Genomic DNA, 25612 nt, shown 5'->3' on the forward strand with positions numbered 1-25612 from the left:
CTCTCTCGGTATATGCTGTCAGAGTCAGTACAGCCACCTGGATTCTTTGTGCGTTGCGCCAACTGGAATAAACATCTCTCCGGACAGAAGAAGGGCGGCTCATGGTGTAATTGTAACAACATACAGGAACTCGAGTCCTTTTGTTCACCTGACCTAGAATTCCTTACAATCAAATGCCGACCACATTATCACCCAAGGGAATTCTCCTTGGTTATTGTCACAGCCGTGTATATCCCACCTCAAGCCGATACCACGACGGCCCTCAAGGAACTTCACTGGACTTTATGCAAAACTGGAAACTATATATCCTGAGGCTGAATTTATTATAGCTGGGGATTTTAACAAAGCAAATTTGAGAACAAGGCTACCTAAATTCTATCAGCATATTGACTGTAGTCTACTCTAACTTCCGCGATGCATACAAGGCCCTCCCCCAACTTTCTTTCGGCAAATCTGACCATGACTCCATTTTGCTCCTCCCTTCCTAGAGGCAGAAACTCAAACAGGATGTACCCGTGCTAAGGACTATTCAACGCTGGTCTGACCAATCCACGCTTCAAGATTGTTTTGATCACGCGGACTGGGACATGTTCCGGGCAGCCTCAGAGAATAATATCGACGTATACACTGATTCGGTATGTGAGTTTATAAGGAAGTGCATAGGAGATGTTGTACCTACTGTGACTATTAAAACCTACCCTAACCAGAAACCGTGGATAGTAGAATCTAATACATTCGTTCTGCACGAATGGCGGCATTCGTGCAGAACTGAAAGCGCAAACCACCGCATTTAACCATGGAAAGGTGACTGGGAATATGGCTGAATACAAACAGTGTAGTTATTCCCTCCAAGGCAATCAAACAAACAAAATGTCAGTATAGAGACAAAGTGGAGTCGCAAATCAAAGGCTCAGACACGAGACGTATGTGGCAGATTCTACAGACCATCTAGTTGATGACCCCTGCGGTACTGTTTATTACATTACATATCAAATCTCCTGTTCATGAAAAGTGTAGAATATCATTGTATGCTGTAGCGTTAAGATTTCACTTCACTGGAACTAAGAGACCTAGCTTGAACCATGAAAAACATAATTAATCAAACTCTGAATCGGTCAGAAAAACGCCTCCAAGACTGAAATCTAATCTAATAATCGAATGAGCAGCATAAAAACACACGTGCCAATCGGAGTGTTCAGTGGCTCATTAAACATGTAAAATGTGTTGTACCGCAGGGCAGCTCTCTTGGCCCTCTACTCTTTTCTATTTTGACTAACGACCTGCCACTGCCATTAAACAAAGCCTGTGTCTATGTACAGTACATTCGGAAAGTATTCAGACCCCTACACTTTTTCCACATTTTGTTATGTTACAGCCTTATTCTAAAATGTATTAAATAAACCATTTTCTTCATCAGTCTACACACAATATCCCATAATGACAAGTGAAAACAGGTTTTTAGATTTTTTCAAATGTATTAAACATAAAAAGCAGATACCTTATTTACATAAGTATTCAGACCCTTTGCTATGAGACTCAAAATTGAGCTCAAGTGCATTCTGTTTCTATTGATCGTCCTTGATGTTTTTACAACTTGATTGGAGTCCAGCTGTGGTAAATTTAATTGATTGGACATGATTTCCATATTATCAAAGGAAATTGAAGGACTAACAGTACAGTTAGATAGCAATAAAAACTGTACCATAGAGGCAAGTTAGAGGAAAAACTAAAAGAAATGTAGGAACTTATTCAAGAAAGATCCAGTGTAATATATTATAGAAAATAAAGCGAACTGGATGGAATATGGGGAAAAATACACAAAATTATTTTTCAATCTTCAACATAGAAATGCTACCAAAACTTGTTACAAATGATGGAGTCACACATGATTCACCGAACGATATTTTGAAAGAGGAAGTAAAGTACTTTAAGAATATGTTTTCGTTTCAGTCTCCTCCATCTCCACTAACTGAAGCTAATTGTATGGATTTTTTTCCTATTAATAATGTAAAATTAACATCTATACATCTATACAGAAAGACTCATGTGAAGGCCAAATTACAGAGGAGGAACTTCTTGATGCAATTAAAGCCTTTAAGTCTGGGAAAACTCCAGGGCTAGATGGCATACCAGTGGAAGTATACCAAACTTTTTTGATATACTCAGAGGACCATTATTAGCATGTTTTAACCACTCCTGTATAAACGGTAGATTATCGGACACGCAACAAGGTCTGATTTCATTATTACTGAAACAGGATCCAAGTGGTATATATAAAGATCCAGTCCATTACAAAAATTGGAGGCCTCTTACACTTCAGTGTTGTGATGCAAAAATTCTAGCTAACTGCTTGGCGCATAGAATTAAAAAGGTATTGTCAGATATTATTCATCCAAATCAGACAGGTTTTTTACATGGACGATACATTGGAGATAATATAAGTACTGGAAACAATAGAATACTATGAAATATCGGGGAAACCCTGCCTGGTTTTCATTGCTGATTTTGAAAAGGCTTTTCATAAAGTACGACTGGAGTTTATATATAAATGCCTAGAATATTTCAATTTTGGAGAATCTCTTATAAAATGGGTTAAAGTTATGTATAGTAACCCTAGGTGTAAAATAGTAAATAATGGCTACATCTCAGAAAGTTTTAAACTGTCAAGAGGAATAAAACAAGGTTGTCCACTATCGGCATATATATTTATTATTGCCATCGAAATGTTAGCTGTTAAAATTAGATCCAACAATAATATTAAGGGATTAGAAATCCGTTGCTTAAAAGCAAAGGTGTCATTGTACGCTGATGATTCATGTTTTCTTTTAAAACCACAATTAGAATCCCTCCACAGCCTCATAGATGATCTAGATACTTTTGCTAACCTCTCTGGATTAAAACCAAATTATGATATTACATATTGGATCACAAAAAAATTATACTTTTACATTACCGTGTAGTTTACCAATAAAATGGTCTGACGGGGATGTGGACATACTCGGTATACATATCCCAAAAGAAAGAAATTCTCACTCCAATACATTTTTATAGAACGTTAGCAAAAATAGACAAAATCTTGCTACCATGGAAAGGAAAATACCTGTATTTGTGGAAAAATCACCCTGATTAACTCTTTAGTCATATCACAGTTGACCTATTTTCTTATGGTTTTGCCTACACCTAGTGACCTGCTTTTTAAATTATATGAACAAAAAATATTCCATTTTATTTGGAATGGCAAGCCAGACAAAATTAAAAGGGCCTATTTATATAACGAATATGAATTCGGAGGGCAGAAATGATTAGATATTAAAGCATTAGACCTCTCACTAACGGCATCAGTCATACAAAAGTTATACTTAAATCCGAAATGGTTCTCTAGTAAATTAGTAAGAATGTCTCACCCCATGTTCAAGAATAGTCTTTTTCCCTTTATTCAGATTACAACTGATCACTTTCAGTTATTCAGTTATCTCCAAAATATCGTTATTTTTTAAACAAGCCTTAGAAAGTTGTTTGCAATTTCAGTTTAATCCACCTAAAAAGACAGAAAAAATAATACAACAAATATTGTGGTAAAACTCAAATATACTAATTGATTAAAAAAAAAACATTTTTCAATAAAATCTTGAAAAAAGGTATAATTTTTGTAAATTATATCATAAATAGGACTGATGGAGTTATGTCACACATGCAGCTAACACAGACATATGGAAATGTCTGCTCTACCCAAAATTACAACCAACTAATTGTCACATTACCACAAAAATGGAAGAGGCAAGTGGAAGGGGGAAAAAGTAAGGAACTTGTCTGTCGGGCCCTGCATTAAAGACCAAAAATGGTTAAAAAAATTGTGATAAATAAAAATATATACCAATTTCATTCAAAGACCAAAAAATTGACAACTGTGCCATGTAAATCGCAAAATAGTTGGGAAGAGATTTTCAATGTGCCGATTCCATGGCACATGGTTTATGAATTGACACGCAAAATGACGCCAGATTCAAAACTTCCAATTTTTCTATTTCAATTATTATACAAAATTCTTGCAACCAATAGAATATTACATATATATATATATATATATATATATATATATATATATATATATATATATAATATTCTATGTGAGGGATACAATCTTCCCAGCTCTGCAGATTTTGCTGTGAGGAGGAAGAGACATTAGATCATTTATTTTGGTACTGTCCATATGTAGCTTGTTTTTGGTCACAGGTCCAGGAATGGCTGAAGAATTGCAACATTTACCTAGAACTAACGCTGCAGATAGCAATACTGGGTGATTTGAAAAGTCAGTCAATTGATCAATAATATAATCATTATTTTAGATTTTTTTTATCTTTAATTTACAATCTGTAGAAGCTATGAAAATAAAAAGGTTCAGTACTTTTGTGAAGCATCACAGCACAGTTGAAAAATATATGGCAAATAGAAATCCAAAATTGATGGTGTTAAGAGATAGATGGGTGGGGTTGAATGGAGCTGAAGGGTGGGGCTAATAACAACAAGATAACCACTGTAAAACATACGGGTCTGTAAAATAGGTTCAGAAATGTTGTGAAATAGCACAGTTACAAACTGGATGGACATCAGAAATAGAGGAAGGACTAAAAACAAACAAAGCATAACTATTGTAAAATAGATAATGTATATAATATGTATAAACTGAAGGTAGAAGCCTAAGTGTTATTGTTTCTTAGTTTACTCCAATTGGGGGAGGGGTGGTAGGGTTTGCGGGGCATAATAAAGGTATAGTAAAAAAAAGTGTGTTACAAAAAAATATATCGAGGATTGGAAATTTTGCAGACAATTACATTGATGTAAGCAACAATCTATCTGCAATATTAAAGCTGATCCACCCCCTGAAAAAAACCACACATAAAACGCACACCTGTCTATATAAGGTCCCACAGTTGACAGTGCATGTCAGCGCAAGAACCAAGTCACGAGGTCGAAGGAATAGTCCGTAGAGCTCCGAGACAGGATTGTGTTGAGGAACAGATCTGGGGAAGGGTTCCAAAAAAATGAAGGTCATTGAAGGTCCCCAAGAACACAGTGGCCTCCATCATTCTTAAATTGAAGAAATTTGGAACCACCAAGACTCTTCGTAGAGCTGGCTGCCTGGGCCAAACTGAGAAATCGGGGGAGAAAGGCCTTGGTCAGGGACGTGACCAAGAACCCGATAGTCACTCTGTCATAGCTCCAGGGTTCCTCTGTGGAGATGAGAGAACCTTCCAGAAAGACAACCATCTCTGCAGCACTCCACCAATCAGGCCTTTATGGTAGAGTGGCCAGACGGAAGCCATTCCTCAGTAAATGGCACATGACAGCCCGCTTGGAGTTTGCCAAAATGCACCTAAAGGACTCTCAAACCGTAAGAAAGAAGATTCTCTGGTCTGATGAAACCAAGATTGAACTCTTTGGCCTGAATGCCAAGCGTCACATCTGGAGGAAACCTGGCACCTTCGATACGGTGAAGCATGGTGCTGGCAGCATCATGCTGTGGAGATGTTTTTCAGAGGCAGGGACTGGGAGACTAGTCATGATCGAGGGAAAGATGACGGAGCAAAGTACCGAGAGTTCCTTGATGAAAACCTGCTCCAGAGCACTCCGGACCTCAGACTGAGGTGAAGGTTCCCCTTCCAACAGGACAACGACCCTAAGTACAGCCAAGAAAAAGCAGGAGTGGCTTCGGGACAAATCTCTGAATGTCCTTGAGTGGCCCAGCCAGACCGGACTTGAACCCGATCAAACATCTCTGGAGAGACCTGGAGAGCTGTCCAGTGACACTCCCCATCCAACCTGACAGAGCTTGAGAGGATCTGTAGAGAAGAATGGGAGAAACTCTCCAAATATAGGTGTGCCAAGCTTGTAGCATCATGCCCAAGAATACTCAAGGCTGTAATCGCTTCTAAAGGTGCTTCAACAAAGTACTGAGTAAAGGGTCTGAATACTTATGTAAATGTGATATTTTCATTTTTTCGAAAAACCTGTTTTTGCTTCGTCATTATGGGGTATTGTGAGTAAATTGATGAGGGGGGAAAAAAACAATTTAATCAATTTTAGAATAAGGCTGTAACGTAAGAAAATGAAGGTGTCTGAATACTTTCCGAATGCACTGACTGTACCCTGATGATTCAACCCTATATGTGTCAGCAACCACAGCTAGTGAAATCACTGCAACCCTAAACAAAGAGTTGAAGTCAGTTTTAGAATAGGTGGCCAGTAATAAACTAGTCCTGAACATCTCTAAAACTAAGAGCATTATATTTTGTAAAAATCATTCCCTCAAATCATTTAAGTTCTATACCTCATCTGAATCTGATCATGAATAATGTGGCCGTTGAGCAAGTTGAGGAGACTAAATTACATGGTGTGACCTTGGATTTATAAAAAAATATATATTTAACCAGGAAAAGATTGTAAACTGGCATGGTCAAAACATATTCATTGAGTAGTTGTAAAGATGGGGAGAGGTCTGTTTAAAGAGATTCTTGGCTTTTTTGACACCACACTCCGCATATAAAGGCTCTAGTTTTATCTTATCTTGATTATTGCCCAGTCAGGTGCTGCAAAGGACATGAAGCTGGCCCATGAAGCTGGCCCAGAACAGAGTGGAACGTCTTGCTCTTCACTGTAATCAGAGGGCTAATATCAATACTATACATACCAGTCTCTCTTGGCTAAAAGTAGAGCAGAGACTGTTTCTTATGAAAAAAGGTGATGCAGTCAATGTGTTAAATTCCAAATTCTTTGCATTGTCAACTTACACACAGCTCTGACACACACACTTAGCCTACCAGACATACCACTAGGGGACTTTTCACAGTCCCCAAATCCAGAACAAATTCAAGAAATGTACAGTATTATATAGAGCCATGATTACATGGAACTCTCTTCCATCTCAAATTGCTCAAGTTTACAGCAAACCTGTTTTTAAAAAACAGATTAATGAACATCTCACGGCACAGCACCTCTCCCTTATTTGACCTAGAGTTTTTGTGTGTATGTACTCATTTGTAATCTGTGTGACATTTTAAATGTATGTAGTTCTGTCCTTGAGCTGTTCTTGACTATGAATGTTCTTATTGTATCATGTTTTGTGTGGACCCCAGGAAGAGAACCTGATGCATTTGCAACAGTTAATGGGGATCCTAATAAAATACCAATACATCTCAAACCACACTGCTATGATTTCTCCCCATTGTGGACCTTCCCACTGTCTGATAAGGATACTCAGGAAGGCGAAGCTCTTGAAACATACACATATATACATAGGTATGTGGACACCCTTCAAATGAGTGGATTTGGCTTTTTCAGCCACACCCATTGCTGACAGGTGTATAACATTGAGCACACTGACATGCAATCTCCATAGACAAACACTGGCAGTGGAATGGCCTTACTGAAGAGCTTAGTGACTTTCAACGTGGCACTGTCATAGGATGCCACCTTTCCAACAAGTTAGTTTGTCAAAGTTCTGCCCTGCTAGAGCTGCCCCGGTCAACTGTAAGAGCTGTTATTCTGAAGTGGAAAGTCTAAGAGCAACAACGGCTCAGCCGTGAAGTGGTAGGCCACACAAGCTCACAGAACCGGACCGCCGAGTGCTGAAGAACGTAGCATGTAAAGATTGTTTGTCCTTGGTTGCAACACTCACTACCCAGTTCCAAAATGCCTCTGAAAGCAACGTCAGCACAAGAACTGTTCGTCGGGACCTTCATGAAATGGGTTTCCATAGCCAAGCAGCCGCACACAAGCCTAAGATCATCATGCGCAATGCCAAGCGTCGGTTGGAGTGGTGTAAAGCTCGCCGGCATTGGACTCTGGAGCAGTGGAAACGCATTCTCTGGAGTGATGAATCACGCTTCACCATCTGGAAGAACGACTTCACCATCTGGCAGTCCAATGGATGAATCTGGGTTTGGTGGATGCCACGAGAACGCTACCTGCCCGAATGCATAGTGCCAACTGTAAAGTTTGGTGGAGGATGAATAATGGTTTGGAGCTGTTTTTCATGGTTTGGGCTAGGCCCTTAGTTCCAGTGAAAGGAAATGTTAACGCAACATCATACAACAACATTCTAGAAGATTCTGTGTGTCCAAGTTTGTGGAAACAGTTTGGGGAAGGCCCTTTCCTGTCTCAGCATGACAATGCCCCCGTGCACAAAGTGAGGTCCATACACAAATGATTTGTTGAGATCGGTGTGGAAGAACTTGACTGGCCTGCACAGAGCCCTGACCTCAACCCCATCGAACACCTTTGGGATGAATTGGAACGCCGACTGCGAGCCAGATCTAATCGCTTAACAACAGTGGCCGACCTCACTAATGCTCTTGTAGCTGAATGGAAGCAAGTCCCCGCAGCAATGTTCCAACATCTAGTGGAAAGCCTTACTAGAAGAGTGCAGGATGTTATAGCAGCAAAGGGGAGACCATATAAATGCCCATGATTTTGGAATGAGATGTTAGACGAGCATGTGTCCACATACTTTTGGCCCTGTAGTGTTTGGGAGCTAAAGAATGGTTCCCAGATATCCCCTGCGTAAAACTCAAGCCACACTGCTATGATTTCTCCCCTTTGTGGACACTCCTATGTCTGGTAAGGTTAGTCAGGAAGGAGAAGCTTTTGTGACATAGTTTGCACTTGAAGGGCCTCTCCTTGGTGTGAACTGTCTGGTGCTTCTTCACATAGTTTGCCTCAGTAAAGCGCTTCCCACACGTGGGGCAGGCGTATGGCTTGTCTGCGTCCGTCCAAATGCTCAGCCTCCCACGTTGTGACCCGATGACACCAGAGGAGGTAGAAGCAGGAGCCACCGCCCTCAGGTGGTTAGTCTTTGAGCTCCCTCCTTGACCTCTAGTCATTATTTGGGTGTTGTTGGGGTTGTGTGCTGTGTTATAAGCAAGGTACATCTCGTGGGGAACGCCCATCCTGACCCTGTCTGTGTTGGTGGGGTAACCATAAGGTAACTGAGGAAGGCTAGACCCAGGTCCAGGCTTTCTATGAACCCAGTCACCAGGCATTAGACGAGACCCTGAAGAAGACAGACTTCCTGAAAGGCTACCATCAGGAGGGTCGCCCACCACCCTCTTTGAAGGCTGAAGCTCAGGGTGACCTGCTCTGTTCATCATGGATACTGTGGTGTTTGTATCATAGGAACAGGACGGTCTATCTCTATCAGCCCCAGGCCCTGCTCCATCCCTGCACTGAGAATGTGAAGAGAAGGGTCTGGGCTGCAGACTAGATCCCTGATTGGAGCCTCTGTCTCTCTGATGACCACCAGGACTGAGGTTGTTCAGTCCCCCTGTCCACTGGTTGTGTTCTGTGTAGTGGTGGTGGAGTCTCTGTCCCTCACGGTTGGGTCCTGGTTCCGACTTGGGAAGGAAGAGTGACGGATCTTGATCCACTGTCCTGATTCGAGGCCAAGGTTTGTGACCAGCCGCCTCAGAGGTCCAGTCTCTTCCGCCAGCAACACCTGATATCAGCAGGTCTTCATGGACTGCAGACTGTAAACACAAATTGTACAGAAGAGAATATAAAGGTTTATATAAGAAACAATTTGCTGTACACAAAAAAACATGACATGATATTATAAAATATCATGTTTAGCAACGGAGGCCAGAACAAATGGACGCTTTTCGCCGGCAGCTTTCATCAGCGGCACCCGCAGAACTTTTGTCACTACGAACATTTGAACTGAGCACACCCATTTCTCTTTCTATGATAAAACATTAACCACAGTCAATAGAACAAGCTCCCCAAGGAGCGAAAAGATGCAGAAACTATTCTACAGACACTGCCGATTTGGAAACAACTCTGGTTGAAACCAATGTACTACAGTCCTTCAAAAAGAAATGTTCAATGCTATAAGTTGTGTAACATCTGTCAATGGTATTACATGCCTACGATTGAAAAAAATACAAGGAAACAAAACCCGCCAAAAGAATAAGGATGGCTCCTTATATTTGTAAACTCATCAAAAAAAGAAACATCCCTTTTTCAGGATCCTGTCTTTCAAAGATAATTTGTAAAAATCCAAATAACTTCACAGATCTTCATTGTAAACGGTTTAAACACTGTTTCCCATGCTTGTTCAATGAACCATAAACAATTAATGAACATGCACCTGTGGAACTGTCGTTAAGACACTAACAGCTTACAGACGGTAGGCAATTAAGGTCAAAGTTATGAAAACTTAGGACACTAAAGAGGCCTTTCTACTGACTCTGAAAAACACCAAAAGAAAGATGCCCAGGGTCCCTGCTCATCTGCGTGAACGTGCCTTAGGCATGCTGCAAGGAGGCATGAGGACAGCAGATGTGGCCAGGGCAATAAATCGCAATGTCCGTACTGTGTGACACCTAAGACAGCGCTACAGGGAGACAGGACGGACAGCTGATCGTCCTTGCAGTGGCAGACCACGTGTAACAACACCTGCACAGGATCGGTACATCCTAACATCACACCTGCGGGACAGGTACAGGATGGCAACAACAACTGCCTGAGTTACACCAGGAACTCACAATCCCTCCATCAGTGCTCAGACTGTTCACAATAGGCTGAGAGAGGCTGGACTGAGGGCTTGTAGGCCTGTTGTAAGGCAGGTCCTCACCAGACATCACCGGCAACAACGTAACCTATGGGCACAAACCCACCGTCACTGGACCAGACAGGACTAGCAAAAAGTGCTCTTCACTGACGATTCGCGGTCTTGTCTCACCAGGGGTGATGGTCCGATTCACGTTTATTGTCGAAGGAATGAGCATAACACCAAGGCCTGTACTATGGAGCGGTATCGATTTGGAGGTGGAGGGTCCGTCATGGTCTGGGGCGGTGTGTCACAGGCTCATCCTGACATGACCCTCCAGCATGACAATGCCACCAGCCATTCTGCTCATTCTGTGCGGTATTTCCTGTAAGACAGGAATGTCAGTGTTCTGCCATGGCCAGCGAAGAGCCCGGATCTCAATCCCATTGAGCACGTCTGGGACCTGTTGGATCGGTGGGTGAGGGCTAGGGCCATTCCCCCCAGAAATGTCCGGGAACTTGCAGATGGCTTGGTGGAAGAGTGGGGTAACATCTCAGCAAGAACTGGCAAATCTGGTGCAGTCCATGAGGAGGAAATGCATTGCAGTACTGGTGGCCACACCAGATACTGACTGTTACTTTTGATTTTGACACCCCCCTTTGTTCAGGGACACATTATTCCATTTCTGTTAGTCATATGTCTGTGGAACTTGTTCAGTTTATGTCTCAGTTGTTGAATCTTATGTTCATACAAATATGTACACGTTAAGTTTGTTGAAAATAAACGCAGTTGACAGTGAGAAGACGTTTCTTTTTTTGCTCAGTTTATAATAAATCGTTTAGTTCCTCCAAATGTGGGAAGGTGGAGGTTTGGTAAAATATTAAATAAAGTCTAGCCCATCTCTAACACTGATTTCAAGTACCTAACAATATGGAGCCAATGTCCATAAGTGTTGATTAAAAAATGAAGTATAATGTTTTGGTTAGACTGAGAAAGGCAACTCAGTCCCTAAAATAATACAAAAATAACCAAGTCAGTCAGCACAGTCAATATTGTATTTCATTTCAACAAAATGGTCATACACTAACATAACTTTGAAGTACAGTACTTTTATTGCACAAAACGATACGTGACAAGTATAATAACTTTTCTCACTACGGTAACACTTTACATTTTCTGTAACTCTAGTAAACTCGCTTTGATAAATTCATTTGAGAATACTTTGGAAAAGGTTCAACATTACATTACACACATTTTCACTACTTTACACCAGTGAAGAATTTTTACAGACACCTTCACACCAACCATCACCATATACTCTACTCTGCCTTATCATACTCATTCTTTCCTCGGTTCACTTCATTCAGTTCCTTACTACATCCAAAACCAAGGGAATGAATTACAAACTAACTAGTACTACATTACATGTCAACACTACACACTATACATGGGCCGTGTGCATTTTCTGCTGGTGTATCCTGAGGTAGCTCCTCTCTGAGAACCTCTTCCCACAGTGCGTACAGGCAAACGGCCTCTCTCCCGTGTGGACCTTCAGGTGCATCTTCAGCTGGTGCTGGTGGGAGAACCTCTTCTCACACTGGGGGCAGCTGTAGGGTTTCTCCCCTGTGTGGACCCTCTGGTGTCTCTTTAGGTGACCAGCCTGGGCGAAGCGCATGTGACAATGGGTACAGCTGTAGGGTTTCTCCCCCGTGTGCATCCTCTGGTGGATCTCCACCTGTTTGGGGAAACTGAAGGCTTTCCCACAGAAAGAACACGGGAAGCGCTTCTCTTTTCCACCGGATTTACAGATAGCGTTACTACTACTGTCATTTGTCATCGGGCTTAAATAGCCATTTAGTGTTGAGGCTCTGGCATTGTCTGAAGTCTGGTTTAACATAAGGTGAGTGTGAGGAGGACGAAGGCCAGGGAGTGCCTGTGTTGTCGCAGGGTCCATGTTCCAGTTGATAGATCCTATAGAAGGCAGGCTGAAGGCAGCAACTGTTAGGTGGTTAACCAGAGGCGCCATCAGTGTCTCTGAATCACAACTATAGGAGCAGGACGGAGCAACACTAGCTGAGTCTGTGTCTGTTGTTCTCTCCCCCCGTATACAGACACCTCCCCGTCCCCGCGGACCAAATCTACGCCTCGCCCTGGTCTCAGCCAGTCTGTTGTTATGGAGACTAAGTTTGGTTGTTTTGTGTTCGACTGTCTGTTTCTGGTTGTGGTTAACAGTGTTGTTCCCCAGCCCAGAGTTGAGGACGCTGTCCCATCCACTGACCTCCACTATGTCACCTCTGGTCCTGGCCTTCTCAGTGATGTCCCCTGGGCCCTTGGTTGCACCCGTCTGGTTCTGGGAATCCAAGATGGCCGCCCAGTCTCCCCTGTTAGCCTCCAGCCAACCACCTGCAAGAAAAGGTTAGAATATAGACTTATTTAGATTTTTTTGTCACTTACCAGGTCAAGTTTATACATTATAATTTTTGTTTTTGTATGTAAACATAAGTTGTATTGATTTAATTTTTTGAATGAAGAAAAAATAGCCAGTTGCATCACTATTCCCATTGAAGATCTATTACTGTATGTAGGCTATATGTACACTGAGTATACAAAACATGCTCTTTCGATGACATAGAGATGACATAGACTGAAAGGGAGGAGACAGGTTAAAGAAGGATTTTTAAGCCTTGAGACAATTGAGACATGGCTTGTTTATGTATGTGTGCCATTTCAGATGGTGAATGGGCAAGAGAAAATATTTAAGTGCCTTTGAACGGGGTTTGGTAGTAGGTGCCAGGCATAGGGCTGTTGCGGGGACCGTATTACCGCCACATCGGCGGTCACGAGTCATGAAGGCAGTCAAATTCCATGTGACCGTTTAGTCATGGTAATAAGGCTTCTCCAAGCTCTGATGCTGCTGCTGGTCATTAGCGGCCTACCAAACTTTCTAACTGCCTGGTACTCAGCATTCTATTGTCCCTCTAATCACTCTTACATTGCAAATGTAATCAAAAATCAAATCAAACACTTCATGAGAGCCCATGAGCTCATGTTGCGCAACATTTCAATAGGCTATGCAATTGCGCGAGAAAACAGAGTGATGGCCTCCCATTAGCTTTCTATAGGTTTGGCCTACTATATTTATTTCGCAACTTCCCTAATATTAAGCACATTGCTTCTCTTTACAACAGGAGTATAGCCTACCTGGTTGAGATGAAAATGAAGCACGGGGAAAAATGTCCTGTATTCGCTATTTAAGTGCATAGATGACATGTATTTGTTCCCGCTGCCCGTTTCGATACAGGTGCATGATAATGGCCAATTCTAAATCAAAACAAATTTCACACATTATTTAGAGACAAGATTAAATCAAGAATAGTCTGATGGGTGACAATATTAGCCTATCACTTGTGAATTATAAACTCAGCAAAAAAGGTCATGGTCTGGGGCGGTGTGTCACAGCATTGTCGGACTGAGCTTGTTGTCATTGCAGGCAATCTCAACGCTGTGCGTTACAGGGAAGACATCCTCCTCCCTCATGTGGTACCCTTCCTGCAGGCTCATCTTGACATGACCCTCCAGCATGACAATGCCACCAGCCATACTGCTTGTTCTGTACGTGATTTCCTGCAAGATAGGAATGTCAGTGTTCTGCCATGGCCAGCGAAGAGCCCGGATCTCAATCCCATTGAGCACGTCTGGGACCTGTTGGATTGGAGGGTAAATGTGGACAGTTCTTTCAATATCTTCAATATGCACCTCGGAAATGGATAACGATGCACGCAGTTGCGTCCCCCGATGTGTGTCTTCACTTGTAGCCTTTGAGAAAGACCTGATCACGTGACAGACCGCGCAGCACTCCAGGAGAAGGGCACAACTGCCACTGGCTGCAAAAGGCATGGATTGTTTTAGGGTGCATTACGGCCACACAAAGGGGATACCGTCGTGAAATTCTAGGCATTATAAAATGCTTGTCAAATTGTGAATGTGTGACTAATGTAGCGCGTGTACAGCGTTCGCAAAAAAACTAAGCAGAGCACATGCCTTTCAAGCAACTTTTTTCAAATCATCATTAGTCTCCTCATGCAGCAGTACAATGTATTAAAAATCCAAACATATAGCCCAACATTTGTAGAACAACTAAAGGGACATTAATAACTCTAAATTAAGCATATAGTAGTGCCTATTTCTTTGTTAACCACTCAACCCAGAATAGCCGCATGTGCGCACTCCCTTAAATCGTTTGGAGAAAATATCCTTTATTCTGCTTTGTTAAATTGTATTCTTCATACTATAAAATAATGCCACGGAATTCTAAGAAAATCTTGTCTGCTAAATGAACTAGTGTAGCCCATAGCCATTTGGCATAGCCAGATCAGGACCTAACATAAGGACAATTCAGAGTATGCTATTCTGTTCTTCTGAAATAGACTACATTTTCTTCATATCATGCTTTAGAGCTGTCTAAAATAAATAATGGATTTATTGTGATGGTGTAGGCTATATTAAATGGATTTATTAGACTTTTTAAAATGTAGATGTTCCAAAGGTCAACATCAGTGGGCTATGTGTGGTAGCCAGGAGATGCTAAATGTGTTTGTTAATTAACGGTCAATTACCGTGAGACCGACAGTTATTTGCCACCGGCTGATGGCACTTAGCCAGGCACACCGGTTTGTGTCAAGAACTGCAACGCTGCTAGGTATTTCACGCTCAACAGTTTCCCGTGTGCATCAAGAATGGTCCACCACCCAAAGGACATCCAGCCAACTTGACACAACTGTGGGAAGCATTGGAGTCAACGTGGGCCAGCATCCCTGTGGAACGCTTTTTATACCTTGTAGAGTCCATGCCCCGACGAATTGAGGCTGTTCTGAGTGGGGAGGGGAGGTTATAACTCAATATTAGGAAGGTGTTCTTAATGTTTGGTACACTCAGTGTATTTCTCCCTTACCTTGCTCCCCCATCTTTAGTTCACTCAGCAGATCAATGCTCTCTGGTCCATCTTCTATTGTCTCCTCTTTGACTATCAGCAGATCAGGCTTCCCATCCTCCATGTCTACTGACTGTAAGAGATACAGAGTGAGAGGATGTTGGATCAATAAATCTGATATGAGCACCCTGCTATGGAGCATCTTCCGATTGGGCAATGAGGGACTGCTATTAATACTATGCAAACGTGTTAGTTGATTTGATTACTTGACACTCTTTAATGGTTTGATAATTCAAAGGCATGGTCCCACAATCAATCAAGAAAGACCTGGCTTCGTATCCACAAAGAGTCTCAGAGTAGAAGTGCTGACCGGGAATCAGGTCCCCACCCATCTACATAGCCTTATTCATTACGATCTAAAAGGCTAAACTGATCCTAGATCAGCACTCCTACTCTGAAATGCTTTGTGGAACTGTCCCTAACCTAATACCATATAGACAGTAGTTTACAGTGGGCTTACCTCAGTGAGACTGTGTGTGGTCCTGTGCTGCTCAGTGGGTTCAGGAGGAGGTGTAGTCTGGTTGTCCTCCATGACCATGGTCTCCTCGGGGTTCCCCAGACCCTCCTCACACCCCTCCTCCTTCACCAGCAACACCTCTGGACCCTCCTCCTCCTGGAAGAGAGAGGTGATACAGATTACACAGACATACACTCCCTCAGGTACATACACACACAAGATAATAAACACACTCCACATGGAGGGGCCACACTTGCAAACATAAGCAAGCATTTAAAGTTAAACAGGTTCTCACGTAGAAAATGCACATCAGCCAATTAAAATGTTTGTTTTACTTGCATGTGACAGAAAGCTAAATTGTAGCTGGTCCCATCAGATAACATGGCACACATTAGCCCTTTGCTAACCTCACCAGGTGGCAACGATTACATCCCGGCACAACTTCTGCAGCCAATTAAAGTCGTATACATAGTTGGAAGTGTTCATGGAAGCGTCCTTAGCAACAAGGCCGTCACGTGCATTTCATTGACTTGTCAAATTGCTCTCTGTGTAAAGTGCCTAGTCCATGTAATTTTCGCAGATCGTGGCAAAGGGTTCGAATCTCACATGAGTCGCCTCCCGCACACACAAATGCACTGCTATTGTCAAATAATCATATTGCATAGGCTATATTACATGGACGTGTACACCTAAATGTAGGCCAACGTTTTATATGCATTTTCATAATCTCCTTTGTCACGTGTTATGAATTGTCTCAAGGCTTAAAAGTCCTTCTTTAACCTGTCTCCAGCCCTTCATCTACACTGATTGAAGTGGATTTAACAAGTGACATTAATAACGGATCACAGCTTTCACCTGGTCAGTCTGTCATAAAAGAGCAGGTGTTCTTAATGTTTTGTACACTCAGTGTATATTAAAGGGAGTCTCAATGAAAGTCAGAATAAAAAGTCCCATTTTGTGTTTATTAAACATAAACATGGGTTAAATACACCATATGAAAACCACATACACATGTCTAAACCAAAACTATATTCACTTTCTCATTACAAAAGTGTCTTGGGAAAAATGTTTATTGTTGAATGGAAGTAATGAAATAGGCATTTGTAAACATTACAGTACAAACACTATGTAAAATACTTTTCAGACTTATATATCACACAATGTCTGGATGCAATATTCTAACCAGGAATATTCAACACTGAAATCTGTGACTCTCATTATTCCAAATGCATCTGTGGATCTTTTCTGCTGAAGATTTTTTAAATATTTTTTTATTTATGCAGGCTTTGATATAAACGTCAGAAGCTATCGAGTGGAATAGGTATGTTTCTATGCTATAGAGTGGAATGTTTTTTCTGCTGGTGTATCCTGAGGTAGCTCCTCTCTGAGAACCTCTTCCCGCAGTGTGTACAGGCAAACGGCCTTTCTCCCGTGTGGACCTTCAAGTGTATCTTCAGTTGACCAGCCTGTGTGAAGCGCATGTGACACTGTGAACAGCTGTATGGTTTCTCCCCTGTGTGGATCCTCTGGTGCCTCTTCAGGGTGTCCTGGCGAGAGAACCTCTTCTCACACTGGGTACAGCTGAATGGTTTCTCTCCTGTGTGGACCCTCTGGTGCCTCTCCACCTTCTGGGAGCTGCTGAAGCCTTTGTTACAGAACATGCAGAGGAACCGTTTCTCTTTACTATTGCCTGATGTGGCAACCCCTCCCTGAGCCTGGGCTCTAGCCCGGTCATTGGAGTTCAATACCTGATCGAAAAGGACACAGCCGTGTGAATCGGAAGGTGCCATCAACGTGGACACTGGGTAGCGATCCTTGAACACGTGTAAAGGGGAGTGGGTGGCGACATTTGTATTTGTCTCCAAGCTTTCCCTGTAATCTAAGAAATCTCTGCCCTGTGAGTGTCCGTCTCCAAGGAGACTATCTGCATTCCATGTGGGAGGAACGTCGCCCTCCACTTTTACAGTCACCTCATCTGCTAATATAACCTCCTCTTTCTTATCTAGGCACCCTTCAGAGTATACATTACTACTGCGCCGATTCCAGTCCCCTCTAGACAGATCCGTCTGTGTCTCTAAACCCAAGGGCATGTTGCCAGGGTCCATCTCTGTATTGTAAGAACAAGACGGATCATCACTGGCAGTGTCTAACGCGTCACCATCACCATCCCCACGGGAATTAACCGTCCTCTGGCTCTGGTGAAATACTGGTAAATACTCTGAACCAGGAGCAGGAGGACTGCCCAGTTTACCCAGCCCCGGTCTCTCTGGATCTGATCTATGGTCAGATCCTGGGTGTAGGAGCCTGTGTGTTACAGTTAAAGTCTTGGTGTCTGTCTCTGACTTGAGGACGGCGTTCTGTGTTCCACTGACCTCCGTGATGCTGCGTCGGGTCCTGGGCTGCGCTTGGTTGGTGGGGTCCTCCGTGGCTGCAGAGGGCGCTCCAGACTGAATTTCTCTGATGTTCCGTGGGTCCTCCTCTCCTTCAGACCTCTCCTGCTTGACCCCAGGACCTGCAGCCTCTGCATCTGCAGACTGACACAAGAAGATAACAATATCGTCTCACAAGCTTCCTTATGGCAGATTTAAAAAAAATAATGTTTTACCTTTATTTAACTGAGGATAAATGACGATGTTACATGTAAGCAAGTGAATAGCTGAGGGGAGATTTTCTGAAATAAACAGGCCACATTTGCTAACTGTAATTTTTGTGTAACACTATTACACTAACCTCTATCACCATAAAATTCTGGGATGTGGTTCCACTCCCCTCATCAACAGTGATTGGTTGGTCATCTCTCCATGTATATTGTTCCGCTGGCTTCACAAAGCTTCTGTGGCCTCCAGTGAGATGTCCTTCACCTGAGAGTGTGATTTGGAGAAAAGAGGTGGTTAGGTTAGCTACTGTCAATGCTATATTATACATGTTTGACCCTGTCTACAATTGGTATGGATTTAAGGTAACACTTCTCATAACTTATTGATATACTATTTATTGATTATGTTCCATGCATCTTATAGTTTTCATTTAGTAAATAATGGAAAATGCAGTAAATCAAGAATCTGGTTATAATATGATAATGTCTCTGCACAAGATAGCTAAGTAATCAGGGGATTTATTGTATACGACCCAAAAACTGACAATTCTGGGTAACATCTGAACACATACAGAGGGGAACGGGGCGACAGGCACTGATCTATAAATGAACGGCGATAGGTCGCACAGCCTCTGCTTTCTGCAAAATGTACCTCTTGCCATTCCTCTGTATCGGTCGAGGATCTTGACACTACTTGGACGACTGGCGAGGACCCGCTCTCGCATTGTCCTCTCTGCGCGCTCCCGTGCAACCTTCAGTTCTAGTAGTTTCCTCCGCAGAGCCCTGTTTTCTTTCTGGCTTTGATTTATTTCCAAACGGAACACTGCATAGTCGTCGTCTACGAGTTTACAGATCTCTGCTACGGCGGCATTCGCTAGCACCTCCATGATGGAGGCTATTTGAGTGTGAAAAACCATACAGTTAGCCATTTTTTGCTAACGTTAGCAGCTAGCTAGCTAGCGAGATAACAGCTATCAATCAAGTCCCGTCTCCAACGTGAATTAAACACAACATGGGGTGTAATGCGATGCAGTTAAATGACTCATATTTTGAGTTCATGTGTGTTAATACACGTCTAAATAACAACAATAAAAACGATAACGTGGAAATTGTTTTTTCATAACTGTTCACTTCCGTCTACTTCTTCGTGTGAGTTTCCGGCAGACTAGACGTTGTTTTGCGTATTTCCGCCTTTCACAGGGTTTCCACTAGTTACCACAGCCCCAAAGTAACAATTATTGTCTATCGTAAAAGTTCATTAAAATAAATAAAAAACGTTTTGGTCTTAATACGTGTGCGTGGGGTAAGGTGACTAGGCATCAGGATAGATAATAAACAGAGTAGCTGGAGCGTTATTTTATTGAACCTTTATTTTAACAGGGAAATAATATTGTGCCCTGTATAATACAATATAACAACACATATTGTACACACAAACAATTATTTTAGATATATAGCACAAATAAAACATCACAAATCACCCTGAAAAACAGTTACATTCCTCCACAAAGTCCCCAATCAATACTTTAAATTGCCCGAATGGCACCAGAATATCAGATGAAATGTGTTTTGAATTTTGTTCCAGCAATACAGTGCATTAAAACTAAAAGCAGATTTACCTAGCTCTGAGGAGACCCTAGGAACCTCAAGAGTTAACCAATCATGTGAATGGTTTAGGCAACTCAGGTGTCTATACTTCAACAACAAAGTTAGATAAAACTGCCGTGTAAGTAGGGCCTTGTAAACAAAAAGGGAGTAATGTAGAAATCTACGGGTCTTTAGTGAAGTACAGCAAACCTTTTGATACAGGATACAGTAATGAGTATCAACACTGTAACATGTAACAAAATGAATGGCACTATGGTAGATGGCATCCAAAGGTTTAAGAGTACTAGCAGCTGCACTTTGATAAATAATATCACATTAATCAAGAACAGATAAAGGTTGACTGAATAACCTGCTTAGAGAAAGGCACAATCTGTTTCTGTAGAAAAAGCCAAATCTAAATCTTAACTTCTTGCTCATCTGTATGTTTCTTAAACGTCAAATCCATATCCATCCAAATGCCTAAGTATTTATAAACGGGAATACGTTTGATTGGAGAACCACCTAATGTTTGAACATGTAGTTATTCTGAAACATTCTTACGAGAGGTTAAATTTAGTTTTGCCCGTAATAAGCACAAGTTTTAAATCAGCAAGGGATTCCTGCATAGGTATAAAATCTGACTGTAGTTTAGACACAGCCAATCAACAGTCGTGGCACAGCCAATCAACAATAGCATTGATAGTTTAGACACAGCCAATCAACAATAGCATTGATAATAGTATCATCCACATATACAGTGCATTTGGAAAGTATTCAGACCCCTGGACTTTTCCCACATTTTGTTACATTACAACCTTATTCTAAAATTGATTAAATTGTTTTTTCCACCTCATCAATCTACACACAATACCCCATAATGACAAAGCATAAACAGGTTATTGGACATCTTTATAAAAACTGAAATATAAAATGTACATAAATAGTCAGACCCTTTACTCAGAACTTTGTTGAAGCACTTTTGGCAGCGATTACAGCCTCAAGTCTTCTTGGGTATGAGGGCTACAAGCTTGGCACATTTGGGGAGTTTCTCCCATTCTTCTCTGCAGATCCTCTCAAGCTCTGTCAGTTTGGATGGGGAGCATTGCTGCCTAGCCAATTTCAGGTCTCTCCAGAGATGCTAGATCTTGTTCAAGTCCGGGCTCTGGCTGGGCCACTCAAGGACATTCGGAGACTTGTCCCAAAACCACCCCTGAGTTGTCTTGTGGCTGTGTGCTTAGGGTCGTTGTCCTGTTGGAAGGTGAACCTTCGCCCTAGTCTGAGGTCCTGAGTGCTCTAGAGCAGGGTTTAATGAAGGATCTCTCTGTAATAAGGACCCCTTAATCTGAAGTGTTACCTAGTTCAATCTTGGTTTCATCAGACCAGAGAATCTTGTCTCTCATTGTCTGAGAATACCTTAGGTGCCTTTTGGCAAAATCCAAGCGGGCTGTCATGTGTCTTCCGTCTGACCACTCTACCATAAAGGCCTGATTGGTGGAGTGCTGCAGAGATGGTTGTCCATCTGGAAGGTTCTCCCATTTCCACAGAGGAACTCTGGAGCTCTGTCAGAGTGACCATCAGGTCACCTCCCTGACCAAGGCTCTTTTCCCCCGATTACTCAGTTTGGCTGAGCATCCAGCTCTAGGAAGAGTCTTGGTGGTTCCAAACTTCTTCCATTTAAGAATATTGGAGGCCACTGTGTTCTTGGGGACCTTCAATGCTGCAGAAATGTTTTGGTACCCATAATCCTGTCTCAGAGCTCTACAGACAATTCCTTCGACCTCATGGCTTGGTTTTTGCTCTGACATACACTGTCAACTGTGGGACCTTATATAGATCTGTTCACCCCGCTATCATCCAGAAGGCGAGGTCAGTACAGGTGCATCAAAGCTGGGACAGAGAGACTGAAAAACAGCTTTTATCTCAAGGCCGTCGGACTGCTAAATAGCCATCACTAGCTCAGAGAGGCTGCTGCCTAAAAACACATACTTGATATCATTGGCCACTTTAATAAATGGAACACTAGTCACTTTAATAATGTTTACATATGTTGCATTACTCATCTCATATGTATATACTGTATTTTATACTATTCTACTGTATCTTAGTTTATGCCGTTCTGACATTGCTCGTCCATATATTTATATGTTCTTAATTCCATTCATTACTTAGATTGTGTGTATTGGGTATATGTTGTGAAATTGTTAGATATTACTTGTTAGATACTGCTGTAGTGTCAGAACTGTAAGCACAAGCATTTCACTACACCCGCAATAACATTTGCTAAACACGTGTATGTGACCAATAAAAATCTATTTGATTTTGTGTGCTTTTCCAAATCATGTCCAATCAATTCAATTTACCACAGGTGGACTCCAATCATGTTGTAGAAATATCTCAAGGATGATCAATGGAAACAGAATGCACCTGAGCTCAATTTCGAGTCAAAGGTCTGAATACCTTTGTAAATAAGGTATGTATATATATGTGTGTGTGTGTGTGTGTGTGTGTGTGTGTGTGTGTGTGTGTGTGTGTGTGTGTGTGTGTATATATATATATATATATATATATATATATATATATATATATATTATACCAGATTTGTTTTACTTTGTCATTATGGGGTATTGTGTGTATGTAGATTGATGAAGAAAAAGAATAAGGCTGTAACGCAACAAAATGTGGAAAAAGTCAAGGGGTCTGAACACATTCTGAATGCACTGTAGATTGACCCCTGTGGTACACCTTTATGTATTTCAATAAATTCAGACTTAACCCCATCAATCACAATGGCCTGAGTTCTGAAACCATAAACAGGCGTCAGAGCTCAGGCCTATCGAGGACAACTTATTCAATAAATTGGCATGATCAACAGTATCAAAAGCTTTTGACAAGTCCACAAACAAAGCGGCACATTTATTTGAGTGTCTAAACCATTGACAAGATCATTAAGAACTGAAGTGGGTGCTGTAATAGTTTTATGCCCGGGCCTAAACCATGATTGGTTTAGGCCTGGGCATAGCAAACAAATATCTTTCTCACATAAAAAAGAACAAAGTTGTACATTTACAAAATATTCCAGAATCTCAGCTAGACATGGAAGCCTTGAAATGGGGTGATAATGATTAAGATCCCTACTATCCCCACCTTTATGGGGTGGCGGCACAAGAGCTGATTTCCATACTTTTTGAATATTTCTTGATAATAGTGTAAAATAAAAAATGTGGGTTATTGAGCCAACAATGATGGGCGCTGCACACTTATGCAGACCAGGATCCAATTGGTCAGCCCTTGTGGATTTATTGTTGTCTATTGCTACCAAAGCATCCAGGCCTTTCTGTAAATGGCCTAAAAGAAAAGATTTGACTATCATTTTTCTGATCATTCAGCAAGTATCGCCTATCAGCATCCAGCCCAATATCATTGTGAATAGGCTTCAGAGTTATTTTCAAGAGATAGCCCACTTAAATAAAATGGTGATTAAATGCATCATTGATGGCCTTTTTCTGCGTAATGAGGCCAGTGAATTAATTTGTTGTGGCAGAGAGGAGGAAGTAGAACTCTTCAGGGATTTGACAGTTTTCCAGAATGTAGCCGGGTTCCCATTACAATCGAAAAGAGTGTTTACATAATAATCAGATTTAGCCTTTCTGATTTGTCTTACACAATGATTCCTCATTCCTCAAATGATGATTGTATGTGATTGTGTGTGTAGAGAAACATAATATATTTAAATAAAATAGAAAGACATGTAAATATATTTGGAAAATATATTTACCTAATATATAAATAAAGAAAATATATCTACATATACAGTGCCTTCAGAAAGTATTTACACCCCTTAACTTTTTCCACATTTTGTTGTTACAAAATGGGATTAAAACGATCTACACAAAATACTCTAATGTCAACGTGCAAGAAAAATAGGTAACACTTCAGTTTAAGGGGTCCTTATTACAGTGTAATTATATATGTAACTCCACTGTAACAAGTATTGTAATTCATTTTAATATTTTATAGTTACACTGTAATAACAACATGTAACTGGTAGTAATTGCAGTCTGTAATTACAGGGGTGTAACAATTAATGCTTGTTAGCATGGTTGTTACAAATTTTTAAGTTTCTGATAGCATCCCAATGCACCATACTTCAGGCTGCACAAACCATGTGTTATCCAATTGAAAACCGACCACCTCATTGACACAACTCTGCAATAAAGGGCTCTGGAGTCTGATGCCCAGGCCCAATGGCAAAAACGGGTTCACAAATGGTTCACATTTAAAATGATTTAAATTGTTAAATCATTTAATGGTGCATTTGAAAATGGGTCCATTATTTTAACCATCAATTAAACATTTTTAGACACATTAATAAAAAGTGATGGTTAAAATTGTCAGAGACATATATGCTTGTAAAATTGTACGCCTATTAAGCTTGGTTGACTAATGGTCTATAAATGAACTTAAAATGGTCATAAGACAAACTCTTATTCCATCATGCAACCTTTCATGCAACCTGGTGAGGAACATTCTCACTTTTGGATGGGATGCATTCCTGCATTTATTTAAACCCAGGAATAAGGCATCATGTCGAGATCTGCCCATCTGCCCAACTCGCTTGAAATAACGCCAACATCAAACTTGCCTACATGTGCTGACACTCACATCATGTAACAATGCGCAAAGAATGGGGTCGAAAAGAAAGTAAGTGTGCAAAACCCAGACATGAAAGATTGCTGCGAAAGAAACAGAAGAGTTGTAGATCCAAAACTTCAACACAGGAGATAGAAAGTACGTTTTCTACGGAATTTGTTAAGCTTTTTAGGATACATGAATTATGATGGACGATTTAGCATAGGTAGTTAACTAGAATTTGCAGTCAGCTAGCCTAGTGCTGGCTAGCTAGCTAACTGTAGCTAGCTAGATAGAAAACATTAGCTGGAGTTTTTGTTGGGCCTACCAACTAGGCTAGCTAGTTAGCATCTACATCTAGACTTTCCATTCAATCTCTTGAGTTTTTGGGGATTAGCTAGCATGCTAGCTAGCTAGCTAGCTTTCTAACCATGACTAGCTAGCTAGCTAAAGCTTGATAGTCTTATCATCCCTGAACCTTTATCTCACAGTATCTGTTACCTAAGGGTATTATGTGAGTAGGCCTATATCTTTGTTTAATCTAATTATTAATCTAACAATAAAAATCCTTATTATTTTGTAAGAAATGTAATGTGATGTTGCAATAAAGTTTATTAAAGTTGAAGCTCATCTTTTGTTTATAGGTATTTTCACTTGATAATGAGTAATAAGTAATTAATGAATAAGGCAATAAAGTAATACTGCAAGATATGGGGCAAAGAAAATAACTTTTTGGCCTGAATACAAACCGTTATGTTTGGGGCAAATCCAACATAACACATCACAAAGTACCACTCTTCATATTTTCAA

The 25612-nt window shown here is 41.2% G+C and overlaps 2 protein-coding genes across 2 annotated transcripts; both read right to left on the bottom strand.

The window, feature by feature from the left end:
- Positions 1 to 11584: 11584 nt before the first annotated feature.
- On the bottom strand, positions 11585 to 15544 carry LOC115191355 (zinc finger protein 25-like). The gene is made up of 2 exons (XM_029749230.1): positions 15495 to 15544; positions 11585 to 12946 (listed from the first exon to the last, which is right to left on the bottom strand). Exons 1-2 carry the CDS (start codon positions 15505 to 15507, stop codon positions 11985 to 11987), a joined length of 975 nt encoding a protein of 324 aa, XP_029605090.1. The 5' UTR covers positions 15508 to 15544; the 3' UTR covers positions 11585 to 11984.
- Positions 15545 to 16931: 1387 nt separating this feature from the next.
- On the bottom strand, positions 16932 to 19746 carry LOC115191306 (oocyte zinc finger protein XlCOF29-like). Its single transcript, XM_029749176.1, has 3 exons — positions 19239 to 19746; positions 18721 to 18851; positions 16932 to 18524 (listed from the first exon to the last, which is right to left on the bottom strand). Exons 1-3 carry the CDS (start codon positions 19513 to 19515, stop codon positions 17325 to 17327), a joined length of 1608 nt encoding a protein of 535 aa, XP_029605036.1. The 5' UTR covers positions 19516 to 19746; the 3' UTR covers positions 16932 to 17324.
- Positions 19747 to 25612: the final 5866 nt, after the last annotated feature.

The sequence above is a fragment of the Salmo trutta genome, chromosome 4 (genome assembly GCF_901001165.1).
Source record: "Salmo trutta chromosome 4, fSalTru1.1, whole genome shotgun sequence".
NCBI classification, from domain to species: Eukaryota; Metazoa; Chordata; class Actinopteri; order Salmoniformes; family Salmonidae; genus Salmo; species Salmo trutta.

Coding starts and splice junctions, on each gene's coding strand:
- LOC115191306 (XM_029749176.1), bottom strand. CDS start 19,515: ATGGCTAACTGTATGGTTTTTCACACTCAAATAGCCTCCATCATGGAG. Junction 18,852..19,238: donor ATACAGAGGAATGGCAAGAG/GTACATTTTGCA, acceptor TCACACTCTCAG/GTGAAGGACATCTCACTGGA. Junction 18,525..18,720: donor AGAATTTTATGGTGATAGAG/GTTAGTGTAATA, acceptor TTCTTGTGTCAG/TCTGCAGATGCAGAGGCTGC.